The sequence below is a fragment of the Argopecten irradians genome, chromosome 7 (genome assembly GCF_041381155.1).
Source record: "Argopecten irradians isolate NY chromosome 7, Ai_NY, whole genome shotgun sequence".
Classification (NCBI taxonomy): domain Eukaryota; kingdom Metazoa; phylum Mollusca; class Bivalvia; order Pectinida; family Pectinidae; genus Argopecten; species Argopecten irradians.
Window position 1 is genome coordinate 6,816,325 of NC_091140.1, and position 17,744 is coordinate 6,834,068.

Below are 17,744 nucleotides of genomic sequence, written 5' to 3' on the forward strand. Positions count from 1 at the left end.
TCCACCTGACATTTCTAGGTTAATACTGGGTTTTATGTTGTCCACCTGACATTTCTAGGTTAATACTGGGTTTTATGTTGTCCATCTGACCTTGCTAGGTTAATACTGGGTTTATGTTGTCCATCTGACCTTGCTAGGTTAATACTGGGTTTATGTTGTCCATCTGACCTTGCTAGGTTAATACTGGGTTTTATGTTGTCCACCTGTCCTTTCTAGGCTAATACTGGGGTTTATGTTGTCCACGTTCACACTGTCTATGTGGCTACTGAACATCCCCACCACCGCCATGATGGTCCCGATAGCCCAGGCTGTCCTCACAAAGCTGCTGGCCCCAGAGTTCTCACAACAAACCGCCGACAAACTCTCAGGTAAGTCAGAAACGGTCTGAAAATAATTTTGATATGTCTGTCTTGCATACGCTGTAATGCTTTCTTTCCTAATTTATGATTTAATTTATGTAATTTGCGATTTATTTTTTATACGAGACAGACGGTACATGTGCTTAAAGACAAGGGACCAAGGTGATTAGACTTATCCCTGTTTAGAAACCGCCATTTGCATGACAAGATAAAAAGTACTCGATGCTTATGAATCTGGTCAAACAAGTGCTCCTTGTTTATGCTACAAATGTACATGTTTTGCATACTCTAGTAAACATTGGTATGGTTATTTGGCGAAAGAAATATGTACTGAACCCTATGGGCGTGCTAAGCTGAAATATACATTTTTGGCATAGTTTGCCACATTTTACAAACAACACAGTAATCCACCAGTCAACAGTAATACTTAAAGTAAGGCCCGATACATATAAACTTTTATATCAACAAAGTTATCTTCAGGTACATTTTCAAATTAGATCTTTACCTTTGCGAATTTGTTGACAAACCGAGCCAAGGAAATCATCGGTCTATGGTGGCCCGTTAGTAAACATCGCACTCTAGCCCTACCAACTTAGGTCGACAATGCGATATCGCGACAACGCGACGGCGACAGATCGATATTATCTCCGTCGAGTCGTCGAGCGTCGCCGTCGATTTGTCGAGAGCCGCTGTCGAGTTGTCGACCATCACGTAAAGTGCGGACATGCGTAAGGACATGCGTATTGAACACAAGCGTCTAACTGATCTAATGGTTTGTCTCGGTTATGGAAAATAATCCAGACCCTACCTCACAGGGACAAGCGCATTACCGAAGGCCAAACGTGATACGGTGTCAAAGGAGACGTTAGGAAGAAAAGGGTTAGTTAGAAGAACATAAATGATTAGATCCTTAATTTGGTCACCATTTATAATATGAACGGATCACTGCTGATATCGTGTGACATGATATCATACATGTGTATTGAGTGGATCACTGTCTAAGATGGAGTGTGGCAAATTATTAAACCGTGCCATATTTATAATAAAATTTCAACAGTATAAATGTAAGATTGATGGTTGGTTTATGTTTTATAATGTGGTCATTAACTCCTACACTACGCGTCTCAGTGGCGGCCAGATCACACAACTACTGAAGACTCCGTGAACATTCCACAGAACAATATCACCTCTAAGTCACAAAGGGATTCCATCAATAGACTGATATCTTAAATCAGCGTCTATCGAATTGTTTAGACGCGAATGACCTGTTAGCTGAGGAACAGGCAGGATTTTGGAAAACAGATGTGGACTTGAACATCAGTATATTTTGTACTCAATTTTAAATACCAGGAAAATTCCTTAGGAAACAACTCACTTTTGTATGTTTTTTTGACATAAAAATTCATTCGATAGTGTAAGACGTGGTTTTCTATGTGTTAAAATGGAACACGTTATTATCCATGGCAACAAATTAAACGCCGTCTTCATAAAATCTTGGTATCGAAATATTCATTCAAGTTTAAGCAACATTAGAAAAATGACAGGTGTATACGGGCCAACACAGCAGGGACAAGAGCAAAGCAAAATTTGACACAAAAAAGGAATTGTACAACACACAAAAACGACCGCTTTTGTGGTTGCTGACAACGTTTTTGTGTGAAACTACTGTCAAAACTATGGTGCGTTAGTGTATATTGACAAGGCGTGGGCCATCGTAGATATGGGATGGAATTCTAGTGAAGTTAATAAAATAACAGAAGTCTGTAGACTGTACTTACGTATCAAAAACTGTGATAATGGCAGCAGGTTAATGCAGGCTATCCATAAATGGTCATTTAATACATGTAATAGAAAGTCGTGGGTTTTGAATTTGAAAGATGAGAAAAAAATATTTTATCCTCAAACGCACCAACACAAAAATGTACATAAAATATCAGAAATGTTCTTTGTATGAGAGATGATGACAAATGGCAACTGTCGTTATGGAATGACACCAAACATACTTGTACGTATGAATCTGTTACAAGAGTTTCCGGTTTACCGAGAACGTTATCCATTTTTTAATTGTGACATAGGTATATTAGACATTGCTTCTTTTATTAATATGTATTGAATCCTCTCCAATGTCCGATCTGTAGGTCACCATTACATTGACCAGGACAATATCACATGCACTAAATTGTTTATGTTCTTATAATCATTTCATCCTGTTTAAAGTCTTCCAAAAAATGAAAAGCAAAGATCACACAACAACACAAGACTCATATCACTCCCATACATGGACTGTTAACATTTTTTGATATTGATCTTCAAATCAATATTCTAAGGAGTGCAATTAAAGTTCAGTTTCTTCTTCAACTCTGCCATTCAACATGAACAGTTTCGTCTATTGCATATTCATGAGTCTTAGATAATGAAATATGACTTCCATAATGACTCTCTCTTGATGAAGATAATGTCACTGATGTGGCACTTCACAGAAGAAATGGAAAATTTAATACAAACAGAATGGGGCTATAACTGCTATTTCAATTCCTTTAAATCAAATGCTAGGGGTACAGCTATATTGATAAATAATAATTTTGATGTAAAGGTAATTAAGGAGAAAAAGGATTTAACAGGTAATTTTTTAGCTTTAGATTTAGAAATTGAAGGGAAAAAAACCACTTTAATTACTTTGTATGGTCCAAATTCAGACACACCTTCATTTTATGATAAAATAGAAGAAACTGTTTCTGAATTTAATAATGAGTATTGTCTGATTTGTGGTGATTTTAACCTGGTGCTCGACCCTGGCATAGATTATGACAAAAACTATAAACATGTGAATAACCCAAAGGCTCGTGACAAGATCATAGAAATTATAGATAATTTTGATTTAGTTGATGTCTTTAGAGATCAACATCCAGATACTGTAAGATATACATGGCGGAAATGTAGACCCATAAAACAAGCCAGATTAGATTTCTTTTTAGTTTCAACAAATTTACTTCCAAGTGTTTGTAATTCAGGCATAGAGTCGGGTTATAGATCTGATCATTCCTTCCCAACTATTACATTGAAATTTAATGAATTTAAAAAAGGTAGAGGTCTGTGGAAATTTAATAACTCTTTGTTACACGACCAAAATTTTCTTGATACCATAAATAAAACTATTAAAGAAATAAAAACTCAATACTGTCTTCCTGTATACAATCTAGATATGACCGATACTATTCCGGATTCAGAGTTACGATTAGTAATAGATGATCAATTATTTTTGGAAACCCTATTATTGGAAATGAGAGGAAAAACAATCTCTTACTCATCATTTATTAAAAAGCAAAGTAGGTTAAGGGAAAAAGATCTCATGAACGAAATTCAGCATTTAGAAAATCAGACTGATATAGATGTAGAAAAGTTGAGTCAGAAAAAAAAAAATTTAGAGGACATTCGAATACATAAGATTAAAGGGAGTATAATAAGGGCAAAGGCTTTATGGATTGATGAAGGTGAAAAGCCAACACATTATTTTTGCAATTTAGAAAATAGGAACTTCACGTCAAAAACAATTCCAAAATTACAACGGGATAATGGAGAAATAATCACAAAACAAGGGGATATTTTAAATGAGGTCAAATCTTTTTATGAACAGCTATATGGGATAGAAAGTGATATCAGGGACATTAACTTAAATGAGTTTCTAGAAAACTATGAAGTCCCTAAATTAAACCGAGAAGAGGCAAATAGTTTAGAAGGTTTGTTAACTTTAAAAGAAGCTGCTAAAACACTTAAAAACATGAAAAATAATAAGAGCCCTGGGTCAGATGGATTTACTTCAGAATTTTTTAAATGTTTTTGGAAGCAACTAGGAAATTTTATTGTACGGTCTATTAATTTTGGTTTTTTAAATGGTCAATTATCAGTTACCCAACGTCAGGGCATAATTACTTGCATACCTAAGGCAAATAAATCAAAATATTTCATAAAAAAATTGGAGACCAATCTCTCTTTTGAATATTGTTTATAAAATTGCCTCTGGTTCAATAGCTTGTAGACTTAAATCAATTTTAGATAAATTAATAAACTCGGATCAGACAGGTTTTCAATCAGGACGCTACCTAGGGGAAAATACTCGCCTTGTATACGATATTATGCATTATACTGAGGAAAATAATATACCAGGAATGTTGTTACTAATTGATTTTGAAAAAGCGTTTGACTCGGTCTCTTGGAAGTTTATTGATGAAGTGTTTAACTATTTTAACTTTGGTAATGATTTTAGGAAATGGGTCAAGATATTGCATGCTAACACCAATTCTGCTATAAATCAGGGGGGGAAATTTGTCACCTTTTTTTGATATAAGACGTGGTTGTCGTCAAGGTGACCCAATTGCCCCATATATATTTATTCTTTGTGTAGAGATATTGGCTATACGTCTTAGAAATAATAGTAATATAAATGGTATAAATGTTAATAACTACCCCCTTCTGAATTCACAATATGCTGATGACACGTCATTAATATTAGATGGAACAGAGAAATCACTGAAGGGTGCGGTTGATGAACTGAATATTTTTGCAAAGGTTTCTGGTTTAAAAGTTAATAAGGGTAAAACTCAAGTAGTTTGGATAGGTAGCAAGAAATATAGTAGTGATGTCTTTCTACCAGATCTGAATTTTAAGTGGGGAGTGGATAAGTTTACACTACTCGGAATTGATTTTCATGTAGATTTGCATAAAATTCCTAAAATGAATTTCGATAAAAAGTTAATTAAACTTAAAGCTATAATTAACAGTTGGAGTAAAAGAAAGCTTACTCCAATAGGGAAAGTCAGTATAATCAAATCATTATTGATATCACAGTTGAATCATCTATTTATTTCTTTACCAAATCCTGAGGATAAATTTATTAAAGAGCTAAACTCCATTCTTTTTTCTTTTTTATGGAATGGCAAAACTGACAAAGTGAAGAGAAATATAATTATTCAGAACTATATAGATGGTGGCCTTAAAATGTTCCATTTGGTATCATTTATCGAATCTTTAAAAATTGGATGGGTAAGAAGGATTTTCAGTTCAGAAGGGAAATGGCTATGCATTTTAAAAACTTGGTTAAATCCTCATATTTTGGCAAACTGTGGTTGTGAATACATAAAACAAATTCAAGCTCACAATAGTAATGTTTTTTGGAATGACGTTTTTAATGCATGGTACAAACTCAGGTTAAAGGAAGAACCGTACAAGAATAACAATTGTTCTTTGCTGAAAGCACCTTTGTGGTATAATAAGAATATAGTTGTTGGTAAAAAAAAAACTGTGTTTTTTCGAAACTGGTTTAATAATGGTATTACGATAATAAATGATTTAATTAAGGATAAAAAAAACTTGCTCCTTTTACTCTTTCGGAGAATTTTGTGAGTTACATGGTAATGTTACAAACTATCTTCAGTTTCATGGAATATTAAGAAGTATTAAAAATTACCTTAAAAATCATCATATTCCAAACAGTGTTTTACCATACCCAATTATACCTACAGATCTTGAAATTATTTTGAAAAGGAAGAAAGGTTCTCAAGACTTTTATAAAGTGCTTATTACATCTATACAGAAAAACACCAGTATATCTGCTCAGAGTAAGTGGGGAACTATTTTTGACTTCAATAATGATACATGGAAAAAGATATATTCTCTTCCATTCAAGGTAACTCTCAATACTAAATTCCAATGGTTTCAATTTCGGAATAAACCATCATATTTTATCAACTAACTCTTTTATTTACAAGATTGGTCTCACAAAAATAACCCACATTGTACTTTTTTGCATTATAGAAAGGGAGACAATTATCCATATTTTATGGGAATGTAATGAGGTTCAAAATTTTCTGACAAGCTTTGAAGATTTACTAGAAGTTCTTTTTATTCCCTTTGCCGTAAATAAACAAGCAATGATATTTGGGCTATTTGAACCTACAGGGCTGTATAACAGAATTGACAATGAAATTATTCTTCTTATTAAACACTACATATATAGAACCAGATGCTTACATGGTTCATTAAATGTTATGGTTTTGGTTAATTTGATTCAAGATTACTATAAAGTACAGAGACACATTGCTTACAGTAAAGGGGAGTATTTTCACGCAAAATTTGTTAACGAATGGAAAAAGTGGATAAAACTTGTTGAACTTGACTAAATTAACTCGGTCATGCTATACACATATTTAAAATTACATGTACATACATCATTAATATCAGTTAAGCTTTTCTACTTGCATAATTATATAAGTAATGAGCCATAATATCTGAAAGTCTGACCTCTCTCCTCTCTTCCTTCTTTCTCTCTCTCTCTCTCCCTCTCTCTCTCTCTCTCTCTCTTCCCCCTGTCTCTCTCTCATTGTGTGTGTCTTTTATATGTGTGTGTTTTGTACATGTGTGTGTGTGTGTGTGGGTGTGTGTCAAGTATGTCCACTTGCCAGTATTTTGTAAGTAAATCTCGATGTGTCAGAGACTTAGTTTTTTTTTTTAGTTTTTTTTTATCACATTTAAAAGTGTAATGATTAGGGCATGCTAATAATGAAAATATATATTGAAGTCATGTTGAAATGTAATGTTATGGTAGTATGCTTGTAGGGTGATAGATGATAAGGATGAATAATGTAATTGTGTTGATGATAAGTACAGAAATGATACAGTGATTTTATGATGAAGGATGATGTGTTTGTTGACCAGGATGATAATCCTATTGATATCATATTGAATGATGATGTAAGTGTATATGATGATTATAAATATTATAAGGTTGATGACTCATGATGATAATATTATATTCATGTCATGTTGAATGAGGATGTGAGTGGGTTGATTGTGTATGATTATCTTGGACGAGTTAATAATATATTGGTAGATGTATGCTTAATTAATGACGATGTGAGTATGATTGATGATCATTGATGAGCCTGTGGGATGTGAATGTGATGGTCAATTTTTGAGGATGTTTATAATACATAAAGATGGCAATATATTGAAATTATGCTGAATATGATGTGAGGAGGTGTGTATGATGTGAGTGAGATAACCATGTATCTGTATATGAAAAATCTTCGAAAATAAAATAAATATAAAAAAAAAAAAATGTTACTGATGTGGTGATGCCATCCGCCGTGTAGTGTAGATATAAACACTATCCTGTCATTATCCTGGAGTTATTGATCAACACCAATATTCCTGGACGCACTTTCCTTGCATGAAGAGTTCTGGTCGCTCCTGTAACATGGTGTCTCGCATCCAAGGCAACAGTAATCCTATAATCCACTCTTTTTCTGACTCAGGTAACGTCACCTCATGCTTCTTTATTTTGTTGTATAACACTTCGGCTCCACCACTGAATTCGAGCACGACTCGAGGTGCCATGCCGCTTCTTGTTGATGTGGTGGTCATGCAATCCATCTTAACATATGTAGATGATTTACATTATGTACTGATTAACGTTATCCATACATCTCTAACATAAGATTTCGCGCATGGGCCGCTCTCTATTAAAGATAGTTTCGCTAGATCAGTTGGACGCATATGTTCAATACGCACGTTCTCACTTCATACAACGCTCGACAATGCGACAACTCGACGGCACTCGACAACTCGACGGCACTCAACAACTCGACGCCGACTCTCGACATCTCGACGATGATCATTTCACTCTGTCGCCGTCGAATTGTCGCTTAGTTGACAAGGCGAGATAACGATATTACTACATGTATATGGCAGCAAAGAGCCACCCTATCTCTACATGTTTTAGGTACCACTGCTGAGATTACACCCATGGATGGTGCCGTTGAAGTTATCGATATGTTACGTGTAGAGATCAACCAGGAAAGGGTGACTGACAGTACCACCACGTAGGTATCTCTATAGTTTAGTTAAGACGATGGCTGACAGTACCGCCACGTAGGTATCTCTATAGTTTAGTTAAGACGATGGCTGACAGTACCACCACGTAGGTATCTCTATAGTTTAGTTAAGACGATGGCTGACGGCACCGCCACGTAGGTATCTCTATAGTTTAGTTAAGACGATGGCTGATAGTACCACCACGTAGGTATCTCTATAGTTTAGTTAAGACGATGGCTGACAGTACCACCACGTAGGTATCTCTATAGTTTAGTTAAGACGATGGCTGACAGTACCACCACGTAGGTATCTCTATAGTTTAGTTAAGACGATGGCTGACAGTACCACCACGTAGGTATCTCTATAGTTTAGTTAAGACGATGGCTGACAGTACCACCACGTAGGTATCTCTATAGTTTAGTTAAGACGATGGCTGACAGTCACCACATAGGTATCTCTATAGTTTAGTTAAGACGATGGCTGACAGTACCACCACGTGTGTATCTCTATAGTTTAGTTAAGACGATGGCTGACAGTACCACCACGTGTGTATCTCTATAGTTTAGTTAAGACGATGGCTGACAGTACCACCACGTGTGTATCTCTATAGTTTAGTTAAGACGATGGCTGACAGTACCACCACGTAGGTATTTCCATAGTTTAGTTAAGACGATGGCTGACAGCACCGCCACGTAGGTATCTCTATAGTTTATTTAAGACGATGGCTGACAGTACCACCACGTAGGTATCTCTATAGTTTAGTTAAGACGATGGCTGACAGTACCGCCACGTAGGTATCTCTATAGTTTAGTTAAGACGATGGCTGACAGTACCGCCACGTAGGTATCTCTATAGTTTAGTTAAGACGATGGCTGACAGTACCGCCACGTAGGTATCTCTATAGTTTAGTTAAGACGATGGCTGACAGTACCACCACGTGTGTATCTCTATAGTTTAGTTAAGACGATGGCTGACAGTACCGCCACGTAGGTATTTCTATAGTTTAGTCATTGGTATTCCTAATGACACATCAAACACGAACTAGGGATCGCTATTCCTCTCCTTTCTGTTTTGTTTTTCGTTCATTCTAGATCTGTTGTCCACTTTATTGTCACCACGTTAGCCATTTAACTTCTGGTTTGCAGTAAACGACCAAGCCATATTTACCTCTTAGAGAAGTATAACTAGTATTAGTGTGTTAAATTCTTATATGGAGATCTTTGTTAGATATCTTTACAGGCCAGAAGATCGCTATATTTACACGTATTTGTGATACGTAGATAGTTTGTCTACATACAATTTAAGATAGATTTTACAAATGCTAACCTTTGTTGGTCTGCTGAAGGAGGTAGACCATATGTGTCTCAGTCGTTAACGTGCTGAAAGTGTGATGTTTTGTTCTGCAAATGTTATGTTCTTCTCTTCTAATTATTTATCAAACATCAAGTCATTTCCCCAAATATTCCAAAATAGTAGAGCAGAAGAGGAAATCAATGTATTCCTAAATAACGATGCTATTGGAAAGACTTACCAAAACATTAAGAATATTGTTGTACATGAAGGCATTTTGGTGGATTATGAAGGATGTAGAGTATCATTCCGTTGATATAGAGTTGTGAGGCCGACGTCTGCTGAAGCTGAAGAGTTTAATTACGAGGCCCTGGACCCGGAATCTCAGCGGATCTGTAAAGCTACCATGTTAGGTGTGTGTTACGCCGCTAACTGTGGTGGGATCGCTGTTCTCACAGGGACAGCCCCTAATCTCGTCATGAAGGCTCATGCTGATATGTAAGTTCTATAGAAATCAACAAGTGTTACAATGATATTGTATAATCCCTGTATCTTAGTGGAGACATAACTTGTTCACTTTCGAACTGAAAACCTAATCTCAGGGCACAGTTAAATTGCTCCTGTGAGTTTTATTAGTAATAATAAATTAAAAAAATTAAAAATGGAATGTATCAATAATAACTAAAACACCGACCAAGTAGTTGTTACTTCACATTGCTATTCAGCGTTATATACGAGAAGCAACAAAGATGGTATACAAATCTACTTGTTTCTATATATTTATAAGGTTTATTTTGCCTTATCTAACAAATGGATGGCCAGTTAAGGATAACGTTTGCTTCTTGTTTAATTTGACCTAGGATATCGGATGGCCAGTCGGGGATAACGTTTGCCTCTTGGTTTATCTTCTCCTTTCCCGTGGCGTTGATCAGTGTCCTTCTGGCCTGGCTGTGTCTGCAAGTCGTCTTCCTGGGACCACGGTAAGTGACGTCACCAGCGTCTTGTTGTCAATTATTTCAGCGTCCAGTGCCATTGTTAAATATGCTCCACCGCCGATGAATGGTATTTTTTTCTCAATCAAAAACAGGAGCAGGTATTTTTCTTCAGTTACAAAAGTTTCTTACATAGCACCATAACCGCCATTGAAAAACTCTAATTATACTTCAAGAGGAAAATATTAAAGATAATTAATTGCATCCCGAAAGAAAATCCGTTGTGCTATGTCCTATGGAATGATGTACTGATCTTCGTGCACCAAAAGCAAAATAAATAATGTTATAATAGTTTTTGTGTCAATTTCATAACAACATCAATTATTGATCAAATCGATGAGTATCGTTTATGTTCTGTCTGCGGTGGAGTCTGGATGTAGATGACTTATTTAGTTCTCTCTGTAAGCCGTGAGTGTCTTTAATCATTGTACTGATTTCTATCATCAGATCCCTTTTTCGACCAAGTGTTTAGTTCTCTCTGTAAGCCGTGAGTGTCTTTAATCATTGTACTGATTTCTATCATCAGATCCCTTTATCGACCAAGTGTTTAGTTCTCTCTGTAAGCCGTGAGTGTCTTTAATCATTGTACTGATTTCTATCATCAGATCCCTTTATCGACCAAGTGTTTAGTTCTCTCTGTAAGCCGTGAGTGACTTTAATCATTGTACTGATTTCTATCATCAGATCCCTTTATCGACCAAGTGTTTAGTTCTCTCTGGAAGCCGTGAGAGACTTTAATCATTGCACTGATTTCTATCATCAGATCCATTTTTCGACCAAGTGCCGCAGTTAATAGCAAGAAGGCGAAACAGTGTCTACGAGAACAATACCAACAACTCGGTAAACTAAGGTACTGTTTCTAACAAATCACACGCTAACTGAAAACTTGAATGAATAGTTGATCCAAGTGTCAAGGCGATGCCGATATCATTTGATCAATTTGCCGTCCTGTTTGATATTGCTTAAAAATTCTGTGCCATCAAATGTTTTAGTTTAATTGGAGCTACATTGTATGTTAAGACGCATATGATCGCATATTATGCCACAATAACAGATTTATGATATAGGCGTTATTTTCATCAGAAAGTATGAATGTTTTATGTTATTTGCTTTTGTAAAACACACGGCAGATAAACTACATTGGTGTCTTCTGTCAAGTGGTACATTGAGGAGGTGTTATTTTGATTTAAATTTAGCTTTGCGGAGAAAGCTGTGCTGGCACACCTGGTCGCTCTGGTCTTAGCCTGGTTTACAATAGACCCAGGGTTTGTCCCAGGATGGGGATCACTTTTCCGTAAAGGGTAAGGCTGCTTTGTTGCTTGTGTTTAACATCCTGTTGACAGCGTATGCCATTTAAGGACGTTGTCCTCTGTAGGCAGTACTTGAATGTGTGAATTTCTGCATGTTTTTGTAGGCTGTAGTATAATCGTATTGTGCCTCTCCTCGGTAGTAACAACTCTTGACATTTTATAATGATATCTGACTGAGTCATGTCGTTAGATAGCGCACTCCACCGATTCACATTAAACCAACAACGGACTAACCAGTCTAAAGCCTTTCTCACAACAGCAACCGCACAACTCAAGGACAAAAGTGAGGCGGTGTCAAGAGAGACGTTAGGAATTACACATTTCATGTCAAAATAAGATTTAAAAATACATAATCATGTAATTGTTTTAAAATTCTTAATTAGGTCAGGCCTTATATTGTCTGATACTAGGTATATGGGCGGTGCAGTCCCCTCCATATTAATTGCCAGTCTCCTGTTTGTATTTCCGAGTTCGAGGAGAAGAAACAGAGGTAAGTATTCCGTCATTGTGAATATGATATCAATTATCATTGGGTGAAGGGTATTGGTTGTTAATTTGTTTACAAAATATACGCCGTTTTCGTTGTCGTTACATTCACGAACACCGCCATGTTACCATGGAAACCTCTCCAATAAGACACATACAATACTGTAAACGCGAATATTTCTGTGACTGCTTCATTTCACAAAAAGTTAATTGTTGACGTCATGTTTTTTCGTTGAACGTCATTCTCAACCGAAGCTGCAACAAGTTTAAGATTGCGTAGAGTGATTTAATGAAATACCGGGCCGATGACATTTTGGTTGTTATTGGAAGACACGGAAAGAAGAAGCGCTAAAAATACGGAAAACATTCATGGGAAGTACAACTGTTGATTGATAAGGCATGGAACAACTGTGTTATGTTTTAATTTTTATTGACAGACATTGACCCATCACGCAGAACCCTACTAGACTGGGACACTTTGAATCGGAAGTTCCCCTGGGGAGTAACGCTCCTCATGGGTGGCGGGTTCGCCCTCGCGCATACCTGTAAGGTGCGATATTATCTGAAGTTTGAGGTTTTAAAAATAAATTGAGTTATTATCATGCCATATTTGGTAGATCAGACGTCCATTTACATCCAAGAAGGCAGTTATAATGTTCGCGTTGTTAAAAGACAAAGATAAACAATGTATACGACAAAATTTTCAATTTGAAATTCTTTTGTTTTTATTATGTAAGAACCTTCTACCTACACTAGCGAAGGGAATTCGGTACGATACTCTCCCCGAAACCCTTAGCAGATCTCACGTCAAAACTGAAGTCCCTGATTTGCGCCCACTTCCATTTAAATAATAAGCAAACGATGAAAAATTCGTATCATTGTTCTATGAATTGGGAAAATAGTAGCGCTTTGAAAATCATGTATCCGACAGATTTGAAATACCGAGTAATAACAAGTTTTTGAGTTGTTTGTTTACTACTTAGGACATCGTTTTGTTTTGTTTTTTTCTTTCATGCTTCAATGCCAATTTTGGCACGAGATCGGTGTTTATCTTTGCATAATATGTTCAGCTTTGTGAAGCAGAAACCACGTACGTACTTGTATGCATGTATTTAACTTTCCTATCTGTTTGGAGTGCAACATATCCAAGAACTTCAATTAGCTGGTCTAAAATATTTGAAAATTGATGAAATATACATGTAGTAGATAAAATTTCGCTGTTGTTGACAGACATGATATGCCTCATTAAGGTCACTGCCAACACTTCGGTTGAGTTTTGTTGACATAAAAAACGCGTTTTCATTAAACGTCTGAAACCTGCCGCCGCATCTAATCAGAATTTGAAAGCAGAAGAGTCAGGTTTGACGTGAGATCTGTCAAGGGTTTTAAGGATAGTGTCGTACTGAATATCCTTGGCTAGCAACATTGAGAACCTGCATGGTTTTTTTTGTAATTGGGAGCGGGTTGACCGCTGACTATTCTTAGTCCTAATTGTTCTGTCCTTCGTGTGACTTTTAATATATTTATATGTATAACCTGAGTTCACCAACAAATCGACAAAATCTGACTTTCAGGAATCCGGCCTGTCGCTGTGGCTGGCCAATCAGATGACCGGTTTGGTTGGAGTCCCTAACTGGGCGCTAGTATCTATAGTCTGTCTGATGGTCTCCCTTTGTACAGAAGTGGCTGGCAATACCGCCATCTGTAGCATCTTCATGCCTATTTTGTCTGACCTGGTAACTTTTAATAACTTATTTTCGGATGAACGATGAGAGAAAATGTCCTTATATCAGGTTAACATATTATGTTTGTTTCAGTCTTTCAATTTCTATAAATGTCATTACTGTTACTTAACCATACAATCTGATTTAGATTCTATTGACTTAACAATATCTAGAGTTGAAATTGTACGCTTATAAGAACATTTTCCATCTGTACCTGCTTTATTTGTCATTGCACTATTATATCATTTGAAATTTGGAATAGCAAAAACGTATAAGTTCAGTCAGAAATCAAGAGTTGGTGGAAAGGAAATATAGGCATCTATCAACATATATTTCCAAACACCCGTTCTCCAGAGCAAGCAAATATACAATTTACAAATTCGGCCTCATAGCATCCGCTATGTAAAATCTATCTTAAACTTCTTGATTTAAAAAATTATATGAAATCGACCTTGAAGCAAAATCAAGTTTTACACAGCTGTTTTTGTCTTGTTTTATTAAGCCATACGATAAAGAGCAAAGATATTTCTCTTTCTTTTGTTGGACACTGTTTGGACATTATCTGTGTCCTTTTCAGAAATCAATATATTCTACAACTCTTAGACCCATATAATATATAAACAGTCTCTGTTTCAACAATACATATCCTTCTAACAAATCTATATACAGCCTAACGCCAAAAGACAAATCGTATAGTCAAAAACGAAGACAGTGTCTGTGACTTACTATCAACCTCCCTACACTTTATAGGAATAAACCCATACACATATGGTTCATACTGACAGATTGGAGTTTGAAAACAAAAGAGTTATGCACCAGTAATGTTAACTACCTACTATATTATATACAGGGTAATGCTGTAGGAACCAACCCCGTGTTCTTCATGCTGCCCGCCGCCATCACCACTTCGTTTGCGTTCATGTTACCTGTTGCTACTCCGCCCAACACCATCGCCTTCTCCTATGGTTACCTCCGGATCATAGATATGGTATGTATGTAATTACAATGTACTAACGAAAATAAGTAAATAGTGATCATGAAAAAAAAAGAAATTAAAACTATATTACCTTTAAAAAGCAGTCAATCGAAAACAGTTAGCAAAGATTATATTTGGGCTTATGATCGCCATTTTGCCCATATCAAAGGACTGCATGAGACCCGGAGACATTATGTGAATTTCTGTTTTTGAAAAATTCAATCTAATGATACTCGATTAAGTGTACTACAGATGAATGTTGTTTTTTCAAACAATTTACAGCGAACTCCTCTCCGTGTAACTTGCATTCATTGCTTGACGTCTATGAAAAACAATGTACGTCTGTATTTTGTCTATGACTTCATCAACCTAAAAATATTGAGAATAGTGTTTATAGTTAAGCTTTAGGGAACTCATTCGGGTACTAGTTATGCATAAATTTCTGTGATTTCACTTAATTTTACAATAAATGAAAGGAGTTGTGGTGCGTTAATATCTTATCCAAATAACCAAAAGAAATAAGTGTAACATATGAAATTATATTAAAAAAGATGTTCAACAAAACGGAAATACCTGAAAACATGAATCGCAGAAGATATCCCGGGTATGTCTTTGACATATGAACTAAACTGGCATGTACTGTTTATCCCCACAGGTTAAGGTCGGCTGGTTGATTAATCTGTTGTGCGTGACAGTTGTTTCCATAGCAGTCAATACATTGGGAATGGCTTACTTCCACTTCGATGTTCTTCCAGAATGGGCAAAATTGGCGGAAATAACGTCGCAAAACTTGACCTCTACCATCTATAGTATAGTTAACAGAACAACACCGGCTTTTTAGGACAACGAACATTTTAACATCCTGTAAATTTACTATGCTGATCAACTGTAGTGAAATGGTGTCCACATATCACTTGGTCTGGTCGTATTTGATATAGACTATAATTTAAGCCTCCGCGTACGTATTAAACCGTATGAATGTACAAATGCGAGGCAGTGCGCCATTAAATCCCACAGCGAATGGACACTTTATTATATGAATTGACGGAATTGTAATAAACTGTGTTACTTTAAGGTGATTTTAATCCTGATCTTTTGCCTGATGCCATCAAACAGAGATTTTTTGATAATTCACAGGTTATTATTTTGATGTCTGTTGTGGCTTTTGTATGTACACTGCCAATAAATGATACATTATGTATTGCCCCAAACAGACCACTAAACGGATAGGTATATTCTAGACCATCACAGGGACGTCCCACATCATTTATATAATGCTGAAAAATAACAAATGTTATAATGGGACCACTGACCTCCTAAACATTATAAGATAGAATACATGTAGTTGTTTTCTTCTTTTGACTGCAAGAAAAAGTTTGTAATACTATTTTAGGTCATCTGACCCGAAGGGTCAGGATGACCTATAGCCATCATGCTTCGTCCGTCGGCGTGCGCCGTGCGCCGTCCGCCGTCCGTAAACTTTTCACATTTCAATCTTCTTCTCAAGTTTGACCAATGGGATTGAGCTGAAACTTACCTGAAATGATCCTAAGATGGTCCCGAAAAAGTGTTCTTATTTTTCGGGTCGATCCGAAATCCAAAATGGCCGCCACAGCCGCCATCTTGAAAACACATTTTGAACTTCTTCTCAAGTTCTACCGGTGCGATTTGGCTGAAACTTGCATGAAATGATCCTGACATGGTCCCGACAAAGTGTTGTTATTTTTCGGGTCGATCCGAAATCCAAAATGGCCGCCACAGCCGCCATATTGAAAATACATTTTGAAATTCTTCTCAAGTTCTACCGGTGTGATTTGGCTGAAACTTGCATGAAATGATCCTGAAATGGTCCCGACAAAGTGTTCTTATTTTTCGGGTCGATTCGAAATCCAAGATGGCCGCCACAGCCGCCATCTTGAAAACACATTTTGAACTTCTTCTCAAGTTCTACCGGTGTGATTTGGCTGAAACTTGCATGAAATGATCCTGAAATGGTCCCGACAAAGTGTTCTTATTTTTCGGGTCGATCCGAAATCCAAGATGGCCGCCACAGCCGCCGTCTTGAAAACACAATTTGAACTTCTTCTCAAGTTCTACCGGTGCGATTTGGCTGAAACTTGCATGAAATGATCCTGACATGGTCCCGACAAAGTGTTGTTATTTTTCGGGTCGATCCGAAATCCAAAATGGCCGCCACAGCCGCCATATTGAAAATACATTTTGAAATTCCTCTCAAGTTCTACCGGTGTGATTTGGCTGAAACTTGCATGAAATGATCCTGATATGGTCCCGACAAAGTGTTGTTATTTTTCGGGTCGATCCGAAATCCAAGATGGCCGCCACAGCCGCCACCTTGAAAACACATTTTGAACTTTTTCTCAAATTCTACTGGTGCGATTTGGCTGAAACTTGCCTGAAATGATCCTGACATGGTCCCGACAAAGTGTTGATATTTTTCGGGTCGATCCGAAATCCAAGATGGCCGACACAGCCGCCATCTTGAAAATACATTTTGAACTTCTTCTCAAGTTCTACCGGTGCGATTTGGCTGAAACTTGCATGAAATGATCCTGACATGGTCCTGACAAAGTGTTGTTACATCTCTGGTTTATCCCAAATCGAAGATGGCTACCATTACATGATATCTAATTAATTTCCTATATGATTATTGCCAAGGTAATCAGATGACCGTTAAGGCCCTTGGGCCTCTTGTTGTATGAAGCGTTGGATACGTTGAT

General features: G+C 36.7%; 1 protein-coding gene across 1 annotated transcript in view; it reads left to right on the top strand.

The window, feature by feature from the left end:
• The window catches only part of LOC138327411 (Na(+)/citrate cotransporter-like), a 36,909-nt gene extending 20,550 nt beyond the window's left edge, over positions 1 to 16,359 (top strand). Inside the window, exons 4-14 of the mRNA XM_069273480.1 lie at positions 217 to 368; positions 8,137 to 8,236; positions 9,840 to 10,016; positions 10,379 to 10,498; positions 11,274 to 11,360; positions 11,707 to 11,811; positions 12,231 to 12,310; positions 12,744 to 12,856; positions 13,881 to 14,042; positions 14,881 to 15,018; positions 15,662 to 16,359. Coding sequence (XP_069129581.1) covers positions 217 to 368; positions 8,137 to 8,236; positions 9,840 to 10,016; positions 10,379 to 10,498; positions 11,274 to 11,360; positions 11,707 to 11,811; positions 12,231 to 12,310; positions 12,744 to 12,856; positions 13,881 to 14,042; positions 14,881 to 15,018; positions 15,662 to 15,847 — 1,420 coding nt within the window. The 3' untranslated portion in view covers positions 15,848 to 16,359. The remainder of the gene's footprint in view (positions 1 to 216; positions 369 to 8,136; positions 8,237 to 9,839; positions 10,017 to 10,378; positions 10,499 to 11,273; positions 11,361 to 11,706; positions 11,812 to 12,230; positions 12,311 to 12,743; positions 12,857 to 13,880; positions 14,043 to 14,880; positions 15,019 to 15,661) is intronic.
• The last annotated feature ends 1,385 nt before the right edge of the window (positions 16,360 to 17,744 follow it).